The following is a 14,818-nucleotide window of genomic DNA, read 5'->3' as shown; positions in this document are numbered from 1 at the left end:
TATACACTGGGTGTGAGTGGAGCCCTCTAGTGGTCTACCACAACGTCTTCAATTAGTGCATTTTTTCTGGGAGTAAAACAGGCTAAAAATAAAACATAAATGCGCAAAAAGTAAAAACATTAAAAAGTGTTTTCTAGAAAATACACTAATTAAAAAAGCACATTTTAATCTTCCATACAAGCCATCTCTCTCTCTCTGCTTCTAATGTATTCACTCATTAAAGAACAAACAGGTTGGGTGCTAATTCTCTCAGCATCTGAGATTCAGTAATGATGAGTGTAAACAGATGAAAACTGCTACAGTTTAAGGGGTCACGTCAACAATATGCTAACAGTACAAGTCTCATCGCCACTGGAACAAACAGTGGTAGGTATTTTTGTCCTGCCACTGTTTGGACCATAACAAACTTATCTCAGTGTATCACCTTTGAATAGGGCCAACTTCTCTTATTCTCTGCTTAGCTCTCCTCCTTCCCCGTCTTGCGGTTCTGCATTAAACACTCGCATAAATATGCGATCGGATGAGGTGCTGCAGTTGGGAGAATCCTTGCATGTTAATAACACTGAAACAATAACACTGTGACACCTGTCTGCTCCTGACAGCTTGCATTCAATCGGATGAAACTGCAGTTGCACGGAGACAAGTGTGGGCTTCGACTCGCGTCCGCAAATTAACAGAATGCTGACAGCCATCAATAGCAGACATATGGACAGATGGTCAGAAGTGTAAGAATTTCAGCGGGCGATACACTTGTCTGTCTGCAACTCTCTCTCTCTTTCCTTCTTTATAAATCCGCCTTTGTCTCACTCTTCAAATGTTTTCCAAACGCTGTATGCGAAAATGTCATCCAAAACAATTAATGAGCAAAAACAATAAGCAGAACATACTTTGAAGAGAAAACAATCGAAAGAATCATAGTGCACATGCTAGCTCCAATCTGTCTGTATGGCTAAAAATATGTAGATGTACTTATCCTCCAAAATGCCGTGAACCTGCCACGCGTGCCTGTTATGTGAGAATTTTAATTAGACTTAGACAAACAAATAAACCCCGACACATGCACTCAATAACATACTAATCATATGAATGCCAATGAAAATATCTGAATGAGTGTTTAGTTATCGCCTCAAAGGTCCCCACACTCAATAAACCTGCAAATTTAAAGCAATCACTAACATCCACTGAGGCACTATGTGGATGTTAAAGATAACATACAAACACTAGATTTTTCCTTCTGCTAATTATTTAACACAATTTATTTATGTAACACTTTAAAAACAACACATGGCCAACCAAAGTGTTGTGCAGCAGAAATATAAAAAGTACAATGAGAACAATAAATACAATAAATAAAGTTACCCACTGAGCGAGTTTTTAACCTGGATTTAAAGAGCACCACTGAATAGGGCTGGGCCATATTATACCGTTCACGGTAATACCGGTATAATGTTAGGCAACGATAGGAAAATGAAATATCGCGATAGAATATGAGTAAAACGCGCATGCGCAGTGCCTTTGTTTTCATACGCACATGGCCGATTGTTGAGTGAAACAAATGAACCAGAATTGGTTTGTAAAAATGGTGCAACTTCAGTGATGTGGAACTGGTTTGGTGCTTGTCCGTCAGATACACAACAAAGCACGTTTTTTGGCAGAACATGCAAGCGGCCATCGTTATTGTCGTATTTGTCGGACTAAGATGCTCTTAAATCTGAGCGTAATCTGGGTCCTAAACTCTGTATGCTTCAGGTCAAACAACACTGCAGCATCACTGAGAGTTAAAAACTGTCTAAATTCTTTCATCTTTAATAAAACGATCAGCATTGCTGCTTTACCAGGTGTAACTATAAAGTTTAACTTCCAGGCATCCATGAAAACAAAAGTTATAACATTTAACGGAGTTAGAAGTTAGCAGGAAGCTAGCGGAAGTTAGCTCACTAGTTTCGCTAGTTAACTAAGCATGATATAGCATGTTCTGACTGAGAGATTTCTGAAAAAAATTCAAACGTACAGCTCTGCTATCACTTCCAACATAAATGAAGACAGGAAACTAAACAGCAGTGACGTTTGTAGGGTTACTGAAGTTGGGCTAGCTGGTATATAATGATGTGCTACGTGATCGCTAGCGACACAGCTATGTTAGCATAACATAAACAGTGAAGCTGGAGGACGAACACTAACACCTTTTCACTTATAAAAGTTAACATTCCTGATAGTTAGAGACAAATGCAATCGCATGGCAGGATGCTGTAAACGGACCAAACTTCAGTCAGGAGAACAACTGAGATAATCCATCCACAATACGAGGTTAGTCATTAATATACTGCAACAACATGGGAATAGAACAGCTGCCAGAGAATTCAACATTAATGAATCAATGGTACAGAAGTGGAGGAAGCAAGAAGAATGAGTTTAATAAAGTTTGATTTATCTGACTGCTTTGTTTCGCTTAATGTGCCTTATAATCCCGTGCACCTTATGGTCCGAAAAATACGTACTGCGCACTGCAGTTTAATGTTGCAAAGCACCTCTTTTTAACTTCAGTGGATATTATACATGGTTATGCTCAGGATATGTCAGCCCATTTCTACTGGAAATGCCTTTTGATTAAACTTTCAGCAAGGAATTTGCATTTGCACTGTTACATTTTTATAAAGCTTTAATGTACATAAAAACCAGCTTCTTGTTTAAGTGAAAATAAATGGAAGGTTGTCTTTTTGCGCTAGTAATGTTGTGGAGTTGTATTTTGTCTCGCATCAATTATATTGTCAGTTATATCGTTATCGCAAATTTTCAAATATATATCGTGATAAATATTTTTGGCCATATCGCCCTGCTCTACCACTGAAGTAGATTTGCCTAAAGAGGCCATATTTTACATAGTAAATATTACATAGACTGTATATAAAAGATGGACTTAGCCATCTTTACCAATGGGTTAAACAAGGCTCTGTTCCCACATGGATTGATGACATGTGGGAACAGAGCACTTCAGCTGCATAAAGCGTGCTTTGCCTTGGTTGCTAGCAGGTTGCCGTGGTAACTCATAGTTTGTATGGAAGACACCATCTTGTCTTTAAGCGCTCTCTCCGAGCTGCAGTGAAACTTGAAAGTGAGGCATGACAAACAGAATGTTGGCCTTTAAAGTCAAGGTTGTGCCTTATTGTTGCAACCACAACATTTCAACACGCGCAACTTCTACTTTAAAGGCGAACGTCCAGTATGCATCACACTTTCACAGTTTCACTACCACTCGTTTGCACGCGTTTGCAGACAAGTCGGCATTTTTCATGCTAACTACAGGTAACTGCGGTAACCTACTAGCAACCAAAGCGTATTCATAGTGAGGTTTTCAGTGTGGCACCTTATTTCTCTATGCAGCCAGATTCCTGCTAATGAATGAGTGCATTCTGTCCCATTGAAACTGCTGGTGATGAGGAGACTGCAGACTGGTCACTAAGTCTACAAGCCTGATGCTTTACGAAGCCTCAAACTAAACATTTTCGCCTTAGCTATCATTCTGTTTCAAAACTTGATGTTACAAGCAGAGGGTGGAGCTGACTGAGAAACCAAAAACACTTACATGAAAGCCACAATTCACAACCTAAATGTCATGGTGCATTCAAAAAGACTCATAACTATTGCTTGAACTCAAATGTATCAACTACTCAAGTGAGTATTTGAGATGTTTTCCAACATACTTTCATACAACCATGTAAACAGAATTATTGCCCTCTGCTGGACATTTAAAAGAACACAGGCTTAAGACATTTCAGCATCTGCTTCTATTTTCAATTTTCAGCTACATGCACAACACGTCAACTTTAACTTCCCTACATTCTTTGTCTTGTATCATTTCTTCTTCAGCCCGTTGTGGCTGTGATCGAGCTTTGGGTCAACGTGGCTATAAGCAGTCTTTCCAGAGAGCCCAATGCATCTCAGTGTACCCTAAAGCAATTTCAAGCAAATATATTTACTTTATGCACATTACACATTCAAGAGCATTTCCACATCTGCCACCACTGCTTCAGATAGGCTCTCATCTTCCCCTTTTAAAAACAAAAAACCCAAAAAACAGGAAGCTGTCATTCTGTAGAGAGGAAGTCCCGACGGTGTTGGAAGTACCTGTTCTGTTTTGCAGAGCCTGACTTTACTCCCCGCCAGGGACACCAGCACTCTGCCTTTGTAACCGCGGAGCTCCAGCAAGCCTCGCTTGTTTGTGGAGGAGGCGTGAGGGAGGGTGCCGGAGCGCTTCTGGGAGCCACAGGCGGGGGGGCGCGTGGCCGTCTGAAGAGTTTCCATCCACTCCTGGCGCTCCCCTGTGGACACGTGCATGAGTGAGAGACAGATACGAGAGAAAAAGGGAGGCAGATGGTGCATGTGGATACAAGTGTGAGCGTGTAAAGGAGTGAATACAAGAGGGAAGGAAATCAAGAAAAGCCAGGGAGAGAACCAGACAAAAAGAGATCAGGGCATCCTAAAGTCTTTGAATCATAGTGTTAACTCATCATTTTTGCATTTGTTCTGTGAGCTACATTGGCTCCTAAACCTCCGCTGCATACTGATACAGAAAACTCCAGCCTGAAAGGAAAAGTAATTGAAACACAGGATGAGCTACAATTGGTGAAAATTAACTCAGCCGCTGGAAGGAGAAAAAAAACCCACTATCCTGCAAAGCTGAAAAGTGCTAGCAGTGGAGATACAGATAGCTGCTTCTCAGAGATTTGCAAGCCTCAAGCAAAATGTGGCGGGGATAATTTCAGTCAAGACAACACCTAATTAAAATATACGATAAAAAGAGAAGAAAAAAAAGGTACAGGTTTTAACGAGAAGCAGCCACACTTCTCTGAATACTCTAATTTGTCTCAAGTTTGGAAGAAAACAAAGAAAGTCACAAAGAGGAGTGACTATACAGAGCAGCTTATCTTGGCTTTAAGAGTATCGCTTCTTCTGAAATTCTTATTTTGGGGTTCAAATTGTTCGTCGATGTCCAAATCCTTATCTACTGCCGCTCAGGCGTTTCAAACGCTCCGTTTCATGAAATGTGATAACCACTTTAAGTTATTAATATCTTCAAAAAAACAAAAAAGCTGCCATGTCATTGCATCAAAGAGAGACTTAAGAGGTTGTTACTTCCACATGCTGACCACTTTTAATGAACAGCAGCTACTGCTACGTTAAGATGATGAACGACTTTGTTGAGGAGAGCTCTGGATGAACAAATGCCAAACATAAATGAACACAAGCAAACGGGCCAAAAGTCCTCCACAAGCAAGTGAGACAGTGATAAAGTCATGCAGAAAACTAGTATTTCCAGTAAATTCATGTCATTGCTACTAAAAGTGGGGCGCACTTTTTCACAGGATTGCAGGATATAGGAGTCCTATAGCAGCAGATAAACACATTAATCAGTCAATTTCTTATATTTCTTGCTGTTTGGGGATTTGATAAAACCACAAAAGAAGACATTGCAGATTGTCTCGCAGCACAACGCAAACAAAGGAATCTAAAGCTTTACAGGCCTTAGACTCTTCGGGTAGCTATCATTAGACAATTGCTGCTGGAAAGACGGGTTTAGCAAACAGTCAATTGTCCCATCAATGGCACATCTAACGCAGTTTGGAGTCTTCAAGCAGTGTCCTTGAGCGGGACAGGACTTACTGTAAATCCCCCTGGATTACTGTGCAGATAAATGGCTCAAACGTAGTGTGCTCCATCATGTTCCGCACAGGGTTTACATTCAAAAGATGTATTCGAAAGGCCTCTCAGAAATCTTCCTCTGCAACTTTTCAAGCAAACATAAAAGCAGACATGAAGCACACGCTGTAAAGCCCATCCCTCCACCGCCCAAGACACGGTGCTATCAAAGCCCGCAAAGTGGAAACACAAGAAATACCAAAGGACTGTAAACACACACAAAGACTCGCATCACAGGTCCAAAGCAGAACCCACAGCGGAAGCTGTTCTACACAAGCCGGAATAAGAAATGCATTTAAAAAACTCTATAAGCTGATATGAACACTATGCAAGCAGCAATGCTGTCCTCTAAAAAAGAATTTATAAGTTACTGTATGTTTTTGAAATATAAATATCCTCCAAGTGAAAATGTGCAAAGCATCAACTCATCATACGAAAAGCAAAAAAGCAAAAAGCAGCACTGACAGCATGACAGTTTATCGGAATATAATATGATTAAATGATGCTCTCAGAATAACCACAAACATTTGTGTGTGGTCACAAAGGGGGCGTCACACCGCCCCTTTCAGGAAATGTATTTTTGGATACCTCACGCATGGGTTTAATGTGCTTTGCTCAAATGTTCAGGATGAAGAAACACCTTCGCTTGGTGTAACATCCTCTCGGCTTGCTTTTTTTCATCCGTTACATTTCTTTGCTAAGAACAGGAAGGAAACTGCACGAATCGTGATATGAAAGTTATTGCAACTGGAAATGCAGACTAATGAAAATGCTTGAAAGAGGTTAACAAACTGCTGTAGCATGCCAATGAACGAATTTTATTGATTTCCTTGATGGGAAAATTCATCTTTTTCCCTTTTTTGCCACATCTCGTTTTTTAAAAAGTAGAATAGCCTGGAGCTAGCGGGGACTCAGTGTCTCCCTCGAAGAATGTCAAAGTGAACAGAAATCCAAAGAAGAACAGCGTGTGCTGAACCAGTGAAGGAGAGGAGGCTCACTGACATCTCACTGTTTGGATGACTAAAATTCATCTAAACATACAATTTTTTAAAAATAATTCAAAAAACATAAGCTGCCATATATCCCATACATAAAGTGTAATATTTCAAGCCTTTTTATTGTTTATTTTTGATGATTTAGGCCTAAAAACGTATGAAAATCAGAAATCCTGTATCTCAAATTATTAGAGTTTGAGTAAATTAAATATTGTGAATGTCTCAGTCTAATTCAGCACTCGCAACCAATCATAATCACAGAAAAGACTGCTGATTTGGACAGCATTTGTCCAAATGACACGTATCAACACCCTTCACACCAAGGGTAAGCTATGGGGGGGGTCACTGCTGAAGAGGCTGGCTGTTCACAGAGAGCTGTACTGAACCATAGTAATTACAAGTTAACTTGAAGCGAAACATGGGGTGAGAAAAGCTGCAAAAGCAGCAGGGATGACTATAGCCTCGAGAGGACCGCCGAATAAAGTTGATTCGAGAACTCGGAAGAGATTTATGCCGAGTGGACTGAGGCTGGAGTCAGTGCATCAAGAGCCTCCATGAGGGAAATCTTCAGGAAAACGACTGTAACTGTTACAAGTGAGGTGCTGTGTCATCTGCTGGTGTTGGTGGCATTTTCCAGCATTGGTGGCATTTGTGTCAGTCAGCGCAGCAAGCGTATACCAGGAGGTTTTAGAGCCAGCCATGCTTTCATCTGCTGAAGAACTTTATGGAGATCCTGATTTCCTTTTCCAGCAGGACTTGGCACCTGCCCAGAGAGCTTGTGCTCAAATGGCCAGCCAAGTCACATGACCCTAACCTTACAGAGGTTATATGAGGTTCAGGTTCAGGTTGGTACTTGACAGTACCTCACAGAAAAGCTGTGAGGTACTGTCAAGCAGAACATAAGAAACACCAGAACCAAAAACATAGATGAGCTGAAGGACACTATCACAACAACCTGGATGGTATAACTCAAGTTGGACTTGAAACATCGTTTTTTTTTTTTTGATTGATTGATTGATTGATTGATTGATTGATTGATTGATTGATTGATTGATTGATTTAACATTTAGAGATACTGGATTTTCACAAATAGTACATACAACAACCAAAAAAAGTGATTTGCAACCATGTTAATAGAGCCTGACACATTTATTACCTGATGTATCGTATCGGCCAATAGTAGCTATTTAGTTTCAAAACTGCACACTGGAGGATACTCTGCAACTTCTCAGTTAGAAACACACAACAATCGATTGATGTAAACGAGTACATAAACACACAAAAAATATACAGAGAAATCCCCCCCACCCCAAAAAAACAGATCTTTTGATTTTTATATCAAAAGATCGATATCAGAGTTTAACACCGATATCAGATTTTTGATATCGGTGTTAAAAAGGACAGGCTCTACAAGATACAAAAGAACAGTTAAGTAAAAGTGATACAAAAGATTGATACAAAAAGGAAGGCACTGATAACTTGAGATTTACACACAAAGGACAAAAAGTGAGATACAGTGGTCCCTCGTTTATCGCAGGACTTGCGTTCCAAAAATAACCCGCGACAGGCATGAACATGTTCACACTTTTCTCTCTTGTTTAAACGCTCTCAAAGTTCAAGCCTTCTAGAAAAATAAGTCTTATATAGAATGAAACCAGACACACCTGCGGTTGCCTTTGAGGGTGCAAAACGTTTCGTGGACATTGTTGTGTTTGTTGGGGAGAAAACTTACAAACACACAGTGCAGCACTTCAGAGTCACACTGCTAGAGATCGAAGATTTATGTAAATTTGACAAGCTGAACGCACTCTGCACTGTACAGGAGACACGGCACGAGATTGATTGACAATGGTCTACAGCCAATTAGGATGTAGAACACTATGCGCTGTAAAAAAAAACAAAAAACCCCCCAAAAAAACATGGAAAAGTGCACAAAAAAAATCAGCGAAACAGCGAGGCCACGAAAGTTGAACCGCGTTATGGCGAGGGACCACTGTAAACCTTTTGCTAAAAGTATGGGCAAGCAGGAAGTTTGTTGGCTAAAACAGTGTTCGGCTCATCTATAGTTTACTTGGGTCACTATTGACAGTTGGTAAATGGAGTAGTAACTGATAGCAGATGCATTCTTGAGACATTTTTGCCAACCATGACTGATAAATGGTACAGTGAAAGTAGTCCAGTTTAAAGAAAGAGTTCAACTGTACACTTTTGAACATGAGGCACAGTGAAGATGAAGGGGTTCTTGAATCCATCTGACAGGGCTGTGGGTGTATGTCAGATGAAAAAGGTCAGTAACCACTGACACACACCATAGAGTGAGGCGTATGTGATGGAAAGACTGACACTAAAAATATTCTTCAAAACACGGAAGCTGGTCAGCGAACCACAAAGCCCACATACTTCCTTTTTCTGTTCAATCTAATTTGCTCAAACGAGCTCCAAGTTCATCTTAATCGTCAGAGCAAAATGTTTTTGGTACCCTCTCTTGTCACCAGATAAATCATTGTGGAGCATCGCCTTGCTCCGGAAATTTTAAAACGGACCGTTTTACACTCACGCCCATGCTCACATGACACAGTGCGCGCTCCTGTTCACGGCGTCTTGCTATTCCAGTCATCTCCAGGTGGCAGGATGGCAGAAAAGAAGACTGCCTGCATTTATGTCAGCAGTGCCGGTTTCTGAGTAAAAATCTAATTCACTCAAAGGAGACATCCTTAACATATAGTATATAATTTTAACAAAGTTCCTAAAGGCAACCATCAACACAACATTACATGAAAGCCGCTAAAACTACAGCTTGCCCACCCTCGCCCACCCACGCCCCAAGACGTCAGCGTGTACAAAAGAAAATTAGCCACCAAGGCCCAAACAGTGCATCAATTGCAATTTGTCTTGCTTATTTGTAGCATAAATAAACTAAAGAACCAATTTAAAAGCATAAAAACAGGCCTAATGACCTAATAACCCCAAAATATTCAAAACACAGTCGTTACAGATTTATTACGTGGGTGCAAATTAATTTAATATATCCAGAATTTTAATGATCACAGAAATTAGTTCGTATTTATAAAAACAACAAGGTGATTCTTCAAGGTCTTTTTTTTTTAAGGCAGACTACACCTCCATTTTTCTCCTTTCTGCTTTGACAGACTCAAATTTGAACTTGAGCTGCGTCACCCCCCAGAGTGACCTATCGGCGTGTCCTCCACACACACAGGAAGGGACCCGTCAATCATTTTTTTGGTCACCGTCAACCTGTCACCGTCATAAATTGACCTTAATCATCTTCTCGACTGTGACCTTCTGACCCTCCTGCAGCCTTTGTGGACGTGTCTCTCCTTGAATTTGCATGCAAACATACCCTCTCAGGTCTCTGGGCGTCCTCATCGTCGACAACCTTAACCGCCCCCCACTCGAGCACCAAAATACTGTATCTGCTGCCCGGTACCAATCCCAGCTCAGCCCCACCCTCAGACTCTTATGAATTCACAAGGAGCTGGTATCAATAATAAAAGGCCTGCTCAATTATTGACCGCCCTTTACATCACTTGGCTTTACGGTTCCCTTCCCATCTTGCTTTCTGACTTCCATTACCTGTCCTGCTCTCACTTATTTGCCTGTTCATTTATTCAGATGGGGGGGGGGGGGCTCCTTCCTCCTTCCCTCCACTTTCCGCTGGCCTCCTCGCCCAAGCTGTCAATCTGAGCGCAGGAGGGATGGTAGCAGAGGAGGAAGGTGAAAGTAACGGTGGCGTGCCTGTACGCCTTGCGTTAGGATTTGTGTATGTTAATATTTGCCTCGCACAAGAACCTCGCAATGATTTTTTGCTCAGTGCACAAACACGGCATCACCTCTGCATGCACAGAACAACTGCCAGCCACTAAAAATCCAGCGGCCAAAACTAGTGCTTATTAAGGGATATATGCAAGGCCATCTATTTGAAAGAATATTCGACTTTTCATGGAGAGAGACGAGGGGAGAGGCAGATAATCCTCAGCGAAAGTGGATGAGATGAGAGCTAGGTCCACTCAGCGCTCAACAGAGATCTTAGAAGCCGCCCACGCGGTCTCCATCAGCAGGGATACAAAACAAAAGGGGAGGAAAACAAATAATAAAAGATACACAAAGCTGAGGGACTGTGGCCATTTTCTGTTTCTCTCCTTTTAATCATCTCAGTGCCCAAACTCACCAACACTGAACGAAACATTTCTATTATTATTTAGTGTTTAATCTACACATTTGCCACAAATTACGTCTTACACTCACATTCATCCTCAGTAAAAACTGTTTATGTTCATCAGAATCAAATTTCTGGCAAACGTATCCAAACTGTGGATTTTGTACATTCTGAATTATGTGACATTCAGTTCAAACTGATTTAAGTGACTTTGAATGTGGAGTGGTTGTTCGGTCCGAGTATTTCAGAAAGCAATGATCTGCTGGGATTTTCCCCACACAGCCATCTCTAGAGTTCACAGAGATTAGTCTGGACAAGAGAAAACTTCCAGTGGACAGCAGTTCTATCCATGAAAATGTCTTGCTGATGTTATTAATCTCTGGCTCTCTTCCACAGCATGTCTTTATCCTGTCTTCCTTCTCTCACCCCAACCGGTCCGCAGATGGCCCCGCCCCTCCCTGAGCCTGGTTCTGCCGGAGGTTTCTTCCTGTTAAAAGGGAGTTTTTCCTCCCCACTGTTGCCAAAGTGCTTCCTCATAGGGGGTCTACCTACCCAGGTTAGGAGGGAACTGAGGAGGATTAATGGCAAGAAGGCAGCGGGTCCAGATGGCATCAGCTCGAGGGTCGTCAGGTCCTGCGCGGACCAACTGTGTGGGGTGATGGAGCACCTCTTCAACCTGAGCCTGAGGTTGGGAAGAGTCCCACAGCTCTGGAAAACCTCCTGTGTTGTACCAGTGCCAAAGACTTCACGCCCCAAGGACCTCAACAGCTACAGGCCGGTGGCTCTGACATCCCACCTGATGAAGACCCTGGAGCGGTTGGTCCTGGCTCAGCTTCGGCGCCTAACAAGCTCATCACTGGACCCACTTCAGTTTGCCTACCAGCCTGGCATTGGAGCGGATGATGCCGTCATTCACCTCCTACATCGTTCCCTCGCTCACCTGGAGACCGCTGGAAGCACTGTGAGAATCATGTTCTTTGATTTCTCCAGTGCCTTCAACACCATTCTTCCCTCGGTTCTGAAGGACAAGCTGGAGAACTCTGGAGTGGACCATCACCTCACTACCTGGATTTTGGACTACCTCACCGACCGACCACAGTATGTGAGGACTCAGGGCTGTGTGTCGGACAGGGTCGTCTGCAGTACGGGGGCCCCACAGGGAACGGTTCTGGCTCCGTTCCTCTTCACCATCTACACTGCAGACTTCTCCCACAATTCCACCCAGTGCTTCCTGCAGAAGTTCTCTGATGACTCTGCAATAGTCGGCCTCATCACTGATGGGGACGACAAGGAGTACAGAGGACTGACTCAAGACTTTGTGGACTGGTGCCAGCTGAACTACCTCCAGATCAACGCCAGTAAAACCAAGGAGCTGGTGGTAGACTTCCGCAGGCACAAGCATTCTCCACTGCAACCACTGAACATCCAAGGTATGGACATTGAGGCTGTGGACAGCTACAGGTACCTTGGTGTTCATCTGAACAATAGACTGGACTGGACTCATAACTCAGACGCCCTCTACAGGAAAGGGCAGAGCAGGCTGTACCTGCTGCGGAGACTCAGGTCGTTTGGAGTGGAGGGCCCACTCCTGAAGACCTTCTATGACTCTGTGGTGGCTTCTGCTATCTTTTATGGTGTGGTCTGCTGGGGCGGCAGCATCTCTGATGGGGACAGGAAGAGACTGAACAGGGTGATCCGAAGGGCCAGCTCTGTTCTAGGATGCCCTCTGGACCCAGTGGAGGTGGTGAGTGACAGGAGAACGGCGGCTAAGCTGTCATCCCTGATGGACAACATCTCCCACCCCATGCAGCAGACTGTGACAGCACTGAGCAGCTCCTTCAGTGGGAGACTGCGGCACCCACGGTGTGGGACGGAGAGATTTCGCAGGTCTTTCCTCCCCACTGCTGTCAGACTCCACAACAAAGACTTTAACTGAACAAACACACACATCCACACATGTGCAATAACACTAAGTGCAATAATCCTTTCTGGCATCGTTGTATTTTTACTCAGTTGTATATAGCATTCGTATTCTATTTTTATCTTATTGTATATTTTTATTCTATTTTATTCTACTGTATATAGTATATTATTTTATTCTATTCTGTACAGCTGTGTACTGTATTTATTCTTATTGTATTCTAATTTTTGCGTCATAACTTTTGCACTGTCCACTTCCTGCTGTGACAAAACAAATTTCCCACGTGTGGGACTAATAAAGGTTATCTTATCTTATCTTATCTTATCTTACCTTACAATATAAAGTGTCTTGAGGCAACTATTGTTGTGACTTGGCGTTATATAAATAAAACTGAATTGAATTGAATGTCAGAGGTCAGAGGAGAACGATCAGACTGCTTCAAACTACAGCTGAGGTATGCAGAAGAGCATCTCTGAACTGGGTACCACTCTTGTCAGCTAAAAACAAGAAGCTGAGGCTAAAATCCCACAGGTTCCCCAAAATCGCGCTGATGACTCTTAACTTTTGCTGCAACACTCAGAATGTCGGTTAAGTATCAAAATGTCAAGCTGCTGTTGGTGTAATGGTGTAGAAGGCATTTTCTTGGCACACTTTGGGCCCCATTATACCAACTAAGCATCACTTAAACACCACAGCCCACCTGAGTATTGTTGTTGACAGTGTCCTTTATGACCATAAAGACTGAAACAATGTTTTTTAAAACGTATACAGCACATACAATCAAGATCTGACAGACTGTCAGCCCCCACACACTTTCATGTCAGAAGGCCCAAGTTACAGACTACCGGTAATGTGTTTATGTATTTTACACTCTGTGATCTGTAGCTAATTTTATGCATGGACTTTTATAGCTGTACGGGGGTGAATTTTCATACATCTCAAAATGTAGCGAGGCTTAAACTTATCACTTTGAGGTGACATCTCTGCTAGGTGTTACATCAGATAACTTGAGTGCCTTAACTCAAAGTCCCTGCAGTAACTGTGGCCTTTATAACTTTGAAAACATTTTTAAGGCAGTTATTTCACAAACGGAACGGCTTGCTATGTGGTTTACTGCGACAACAGATCTTCTAAGAAGTCTATTCTTTTATTTTATTCTGTGACAAAACTATTAGCCTTATAATATTCATGGGTTAACACAAAGGCATCTGTGTCTCTGCGAAGATCCCATACGGTTTATAGGCGGGCCTTCTGGCTTTCAATAAAGGAAAGACGTCCAGCTAAAGAGAGTGTACGCTGGACTAGCATTCACCTGATTTAGCTAAGAGGAAAAAGCACTCCAAAACCCAACCACTGTAGCAGTGAAGTATGAAATAATGTGAAGTGAAACATGTACAAACATGTACAAAGCTTAAGTCTCACTGCAGGTCCTTCTGAGTTTATAATTCTGCCATCATTTTGTCTCTGGGCTGCTCCCAACCACTCCTCTGCTCTTCCTTACTTATTCTCTACACCTCTCTAAACGTCTTTCCTGTCATCTCGAGCAGAACCAACATGTGTTACGAGCAGGCTTGTGGAAAGGCAATTGCCAAAGCATCAGAATACAAATCATCAACCTTTTTTTTTTTTTTAAACACAATAAATCTCATCTCCTGTCTTGTAGCGCATTTGTCTGCAACCCCTCCGCACATCTCCAACATTCCCCCTTTCTGTCCTGTCTGTTTTCCATCATTCCTCGCCGCATCTCTTCCTGCCGCACTTTCTTCTCCCCCACCGCTGCCACCGCTCTGTGCATCACTTCTTCCCTCCCTCCTTTTTTCTCCCCCTGCCTGCCTTCCTTCCTCCTTCCATCTTTCCTCTCTCAAGCTGACAGTACCTAAGGGAAGGGGCCACCTGCGGACCAAGTGGGGAATCAGCCGACAGCTGTGTGCACACTCTCTCCGGTGGCCTTCAATTATTCACTCACTTCTCACTCCTCCTTTTCCCTCTCTCCATCTTCACTCTGCCCTTTTCATCGCTCCCTGCCGT

At 42.6% G+C, this 14,818-nt stretch overlaps 1 protein-coding gene across 3 annotated transcripts in view; it reads right to left on the bottom strand.

The window, feature by feature from the left end:
* The window catches only part of arap2 (ArfGAP with RhoGAP domain, ankyrin repeat and PH domain 2), a 166,904-nt gene that overhangs the window by 123,150 nt on the left and 28,936 nt on the right, over positions 1-14,818 (bottom strand). For all 3 annotated transcript variants that reach the window (XM_026162146.1, XM_026162148.1, XM_026162149.1), the window contains exon 8: positions 4,126-4,319. In XM_026162146.1, coding sequence (XP_026017931.1) covers positions 4,126-4,319 — 194 coding nt within the window. The remainder of the gene's footprint in view (positions 1-4,125; positions 4,320-14,818) is intronic.

Source organism: Astatotilapia calliptera, chromosome 3 (assembly GCF_900246225.1).
Source record: "Astatotilapia calliptera chromosome 3, fAstCal1.2, whole genome shotgun sequence".
In the NCBI taxonomy this organism is placed as follows: Eukaryota; Metazoa; Chordata; class Actinopteri; order Cichliformes; family Cichlidae; genus Astatotilapia; species Astatotilapia calliptera.
This window is presented reverse-complemented; position numbering and strand designations above follow the sequence as displayed.